We start from the raw sequence: 4,886 nt of genomic DNA, 5'->3' as shown, positions 1-4,886 counted from the left end.
AATAGTACTGTACAACCGAATTCCAAATAACGGTACTACTTTGTTTGGCTGTTGGTCAGCGAAGTGTGACGCAGCAACAACTGTTCACGCGCGTTCCTCGTGGCTTTCGGGTAGCTGCCGTGATCACCCAACCGTAACGAATTCGCTTCAGCGAGCAAGAAAGAAAATTCACTAATCATGCGATTTAGATTTTCCTTAGTCTTGTGGTTCTACAGTTCGTACTGCGACGTAATGATACTTGTTTATGATGTAACAATCCATAAATGAAATGTGGTCTTGTGATTCATACAGCACTGTACTCAAATCATAGAAGAGAAGGCCTTTTTTCGTGCGGTTTTACTTTATTGTTTAAATCATGTAGGCGCTAACTGTTTGTCTTGAGGTGTTATCTTGAGCAACTTTGCTTTGCCAAAGGAAATATGCGGTTAAGTGATAAAAGTCTACAAATCTATCAAGAATTCCTAGTCGCTTAGCCGATTTATGCGATTAATCATTATGCGACTAACCGTTGAATTTTCTTCACAAGTGAATGGGAATGGTTTGGGATTATGCAATGCTATGCTCTAAAGCGATTTATGCTCTTAACCGATATGCGACTAGCCGATTTCGACTGTACTCCAAAAAATAAGAAAAACTCTATGCATATCGGTAAATCAAGTAAGTTTTAATTCAATACAATGTTATAAGTCATTGCAAATGTATATATTATATAAGCAAAGAAATAAATCTGCCATTAATAATACCGTATTGAACAGTCAATTAGTTTATGCTACCAGGAATTTACTTGAACTAATTTCTTAATGTAAAAAATAGATAACAAAATAAATTTTTATAACTTTAGTTAAAATGAGATTAGCTGGTAGCCCACAAGTAGCATATAGCTAGATACTGGTAACTTCCTACTAACGAGTCAAAAGACAATTTGACTGGCCGTTGTACGGTACTTTCTAATCTTTATATCAAATTAAAAGTAATCCATTTTTAATATAGTTTATTTAGTCTGAAACCATAACAAATTATGCACAACACTTGCTAAAGATTGCCCTGTATTGAAAGTCTCCTTCAGTGTAGGCCTACTTATATAGATAGAGCAGGAATAGTCTGAATGAGTTTCCTACCGAAACAGCTTACCTCATCGACTTGCACAACAATTTCATCTATTTCGATTGCTTGGAAATCCATTACCGTCAACCGGGGCTACTTTGATTTTGGGGGCTTCTATGATAATGCTATCATTAGTAGCCCCATGCAATTTTTGCATAGTTCACAGTTTAGTCCATTTCTGTATTTCCAATTAAAACATGCAATAGAACCATACTTATACATTTTTATGTTTTGTAGCTATGATACAATTTGAGATATGGTGCGAAAGTATCTCACGTCCTTATCTCACTGGTTATACAGATGCTGCCTTGAAGGAAGCTGTTAACATTGTTCGAAGTGGTGGAATTTCTGTTCTAAAAGTGTTCAAAAGATTTAACATCCCATATGGAATTCTGTATAAAAAATCAAGAGAAGATTATGTTCCAGAAAACAAGCCAGGGCATCCAAACGCGTTATCTGCAAATGAAGAAAATTCTATTCTTGTGGTGATTAACCAACTAACTGATTGGAAATTTCCTTTATGCAGCATGGACATTCATTTATTGGTGCAAACATACCTCAATGGAAAAGGTCAGAAAATTCAATTGGTGGATAATCTCCCAGGTCCTGATTGGATGAAATTATTTCAATCACGTCACAATTTAACCGGAAGAATCTCTAACAATGTAAAACCATCAAGAGCCGAAATTTCTCATGACCAAATCAATCGTTATTTTGACAATTTGTTTAATGTAATTGATGGAATTGAACCCCAAAATGTTTGGAATTACGATGAAACAAATGTGACTGACAACCCTGGTGCTAAAATGTGCATAGTTCGACGTGGACTGAGACGTGTAGAAAGGAAAATAGCCTCGTCCAAACAGGCTATAAGCGTAATGTTTTGCGGAAATGCTGCAGGGCAGTTTTTGCCACCAATGATTGTTTATAAGTCAAAGAATCTTTATGCAGAGTGGACTCGAAATGGACCCCAAAATGCTTTATACGACCATTCCGTGAGTGGTTGGTTTGGCGCTTCTTTGTTTGAAAAATGGTTTTTTGGTTTGTTTCTGGAAGCTGTCAAGGACACTCCAGGTACCAAGATTATGCTGGGTGACAACTTGGCCTCTCATTTTAGTGAAACAGTCTTGAAGGCTTGTGAGGAAAATGACATTAAGTTTGTTAGCCTGCTTCCGAATACAACGCATCTCCTTCGAGAGCAAGTCTTTTAGGCGCCGGTCAAATAGGCGCGCACACTGTGGCGCGCACACTGTGGCGTCTGGATATTTAGGTGCGGAGCACTGTGGCGCCCGTTCATTTAGGTGCTATTCCTAGTAAAGTCTGCAGGTTCGTCATAAGAGGATGTGACCGTGTTTGCCGAACGACGCAAAAATGTAATGACAAACGGAATATTACCCAGAGAAATTCTCAAATTCCAGAAAACTAAAAACTCTAACTTTATTACTCATAGTTGAAAAAACATAAAAAATTGGGCAGTAGGCTACTCAAATTAAAAATTAACCACAAAAATGCAGCAGCCTAACGATTGAGTCAATTCGTGTCAAAATTTAGTTAAAAATAAAAAATAAAAAAACGTTTCCGCGTAGTATCGAACTTATTCCCTCTGGAGCACCAGCCGGAGACTTATCCTACGCGCCACCGCATCAGTTAAACATAGGTGTTGACTGTTGAATTTAGAACTTATATAGGCACTCTTCTCGTCTTTTGCTTTGAAAGAGAAAAAGAAAAAAATGCCTATATAGTGACGTCATGACCGGTCAAATAGTGTTTCAGATTCAAAGACCGGCACCAGTCAAATAGCCACTGCCGAAAAAATTTGAAGCTAGCAGAAAGTGTAGTAGACATTAGAGATGCAGCAAACCCAAAATTTTTATCCGCACACCGCACCGCAACTGACTTATCTATCCGCGCCGCGCAATTTATCTGGAACTTTGACACTGCACCGCACACCGCAAATTACAAAATTTTCAAAAAATATTTCAACGCGTTATTTTTTAGAAAGTCAATTGTAGCAAAAAGCACCCATGTCATATAATTAGCAACCTACCGTACCAGTACAGTAATGCAAATTTAATGTAGGTAAGTGGCTATACGAATAGCCTACACACACAAGAGTAAAACTTACAGCCTGAACTCACTGGGTTAACTGTTATAGTAACTAATGCGGTAGTTGCGCTAGGCCTACAGCCTGGTAACTGGGAGCTGAGCTTGTCAGCTAGGCTATTAACCAAAAACATTCGTACAGCTTCCCTCACAAGACAGCCCCAAAAACCCCGTCAAGTGTCAACTGCAAACCATTTGCAATGTGCACAGCCTTCCAGCTTAGAGTTTCCAAAAAAAAAAAAACTGATTCGTGTTTTCAATTTAAATTTTCATAATTAATTTTCTTGAAAAGTTGAAAGTTTACGTTTACGAAAGTTTAATTTCTTGAAAGTTTACGCGGCAAGTGGCGCGGCTTTGTCACTACAACCTTCCGCGCGGCGCGGCACGCGGCAAAAAAGTCAAAAGCGGCCGCGTGAAAAGTCAAAAGCGGCCGCGTACGCGGCGTGGCTTGCATCACTAGTAGACATCTCGAAGCTTTTCTATTAGCTATTTTGAACATCTGGGTTTTTTTTAGCCAATCTGTTTTTTTTTAGATAAATTTTAGGTTTTTTTCAAATTTGTGGATGGGACCACTGATTCCAACCAACGCAAAACCCGTAATTCGGTTGAGTCGCGCTGGCCAAAATAAATTGTGAAACTTTCATTGTAAAACAAGATAACAAAAATGAGGCATAGCGCTTGACGCTTAAAATCGGCAAAATAGTTGACGCCGCTATCACTTCCGTCAATTAAAAAAATAATAACAGCGCCAGCCTCAGCGTCAAGCAAAAGACCCTAAGCACTAAGCAGTCATCTAGTTGGTCAGAGCGATAAACCATAATCTCTTCGTGGGAAAATTGTAACATAAAGTTCCCGGATCCGTTTGTCTGCATGTAGTGACCGAAAAAGAAACACTGCTTGAAACGTCTATTCAATAAGTGTATTCCTGTAAAATTAGCCCGCGGCTATCGAAATCGAGATGCAACGCCTTACACCTCTAAAAACTGTCACTACGATACAGATTACTTGGATAAAAGACGGAGAATTTGTCCAGCTAGCAAGCACCAAATAAACCAGTTAAATGTGCGACCGACTTCCAACACACAACTTCAAGAATGAATCAGAAAAATTTGTGATAACTCAAAGGCACGTCAGCAGTTCGTGACGCAATATTTCATGTTAAAACAGGTTTCAAACTGAAACCGGTTTAAACCGGTTTAAACAGGTTTGACACAAGTCTTACGAACGATGGTGCAATTTTGGCACATGTTTTAGGAATTTCCATGACGTAATATTCAGTAGACTTGAACGGTTTTTATATGACGTTTGATTAGGTGAACAATTGTCTGGAACACTAGTCAGCCACCATCCCATCACAGTAAATCTAAAAGCTATTTTGTTTGTAAAGATATTACTTTACAACAGTTTATATACGTAAAAATTACTCTGTGGAAACTTTGTTGTCGGAGATCTCTTGTGACTTGGCGAAAAAACACTGTTTTCGACAAACTTGTGTAATTATTTTAGATTAGTTTTGATGAAATTGTAACATGTACCATGTTTTTAACTAACAAATTTATATTTTAACATTTAACCGAAACTTATCAGAATTGCAAAATGCAGTTCAACGCTGCAAATTCAAAACCTAAATTCTGTTCTCACGGAATCTAGGCCACGATTTCCCAGAAATGCCACTCTCA

The 4,886-nt window shown here is 38.2% G+C and overlaps 1 protein-coding gene across 1 annotated transcript; it reads left to right on the top strand.

Moving 5' to 3' along the window:
• Positions 1 to 1,343: 1,343 nt before the first annotated feature.
• On the top strand, positions 1,344 to 2,315 carry LOC145779011 (uncharacterized). The gene has a single exon (XM_082590593.1). It carries the CDS (start codon positions 1,344 to 1,346, stop codon positions 2,313 to 2,315), a length of 972 nt encoding a protein of 323 aa, XP_082446719.1.
• The last annotated feature ends 2,571 nt before the right edge of the window (positions 2,316 to 4,886 follow it).

Source organism: Aplidium turbinatum, chromosome 10 (genome assembly GCF_918807975.1).
Source record: "Aplidium turbinatum chromosome 10, kaAplTurb1.1, whole genome shotgun sequence".
In the NCBI taxonomy this organism is placed as follows: Eukaryota; Metazoa; Chordata; class Ascidiacea; order Aplousobranchia; family Polyclinidae; genus Aplidium; species Aplidium turbinatum.
Note: the sequence above shows the minus strand (reverse complement) of the source record. Positions and strands in the feature narration are given on the sequence as shown.

What these genes read in the sequence shown, in the direction of transcription:
- LOC145779011 (XM_082590593.1), top strand. Translation starts at nt 1,344, where the DNA reads ATGATACAATTTGAGATATGGTGCGAAAGTATCTCACGTCCTTATCTC.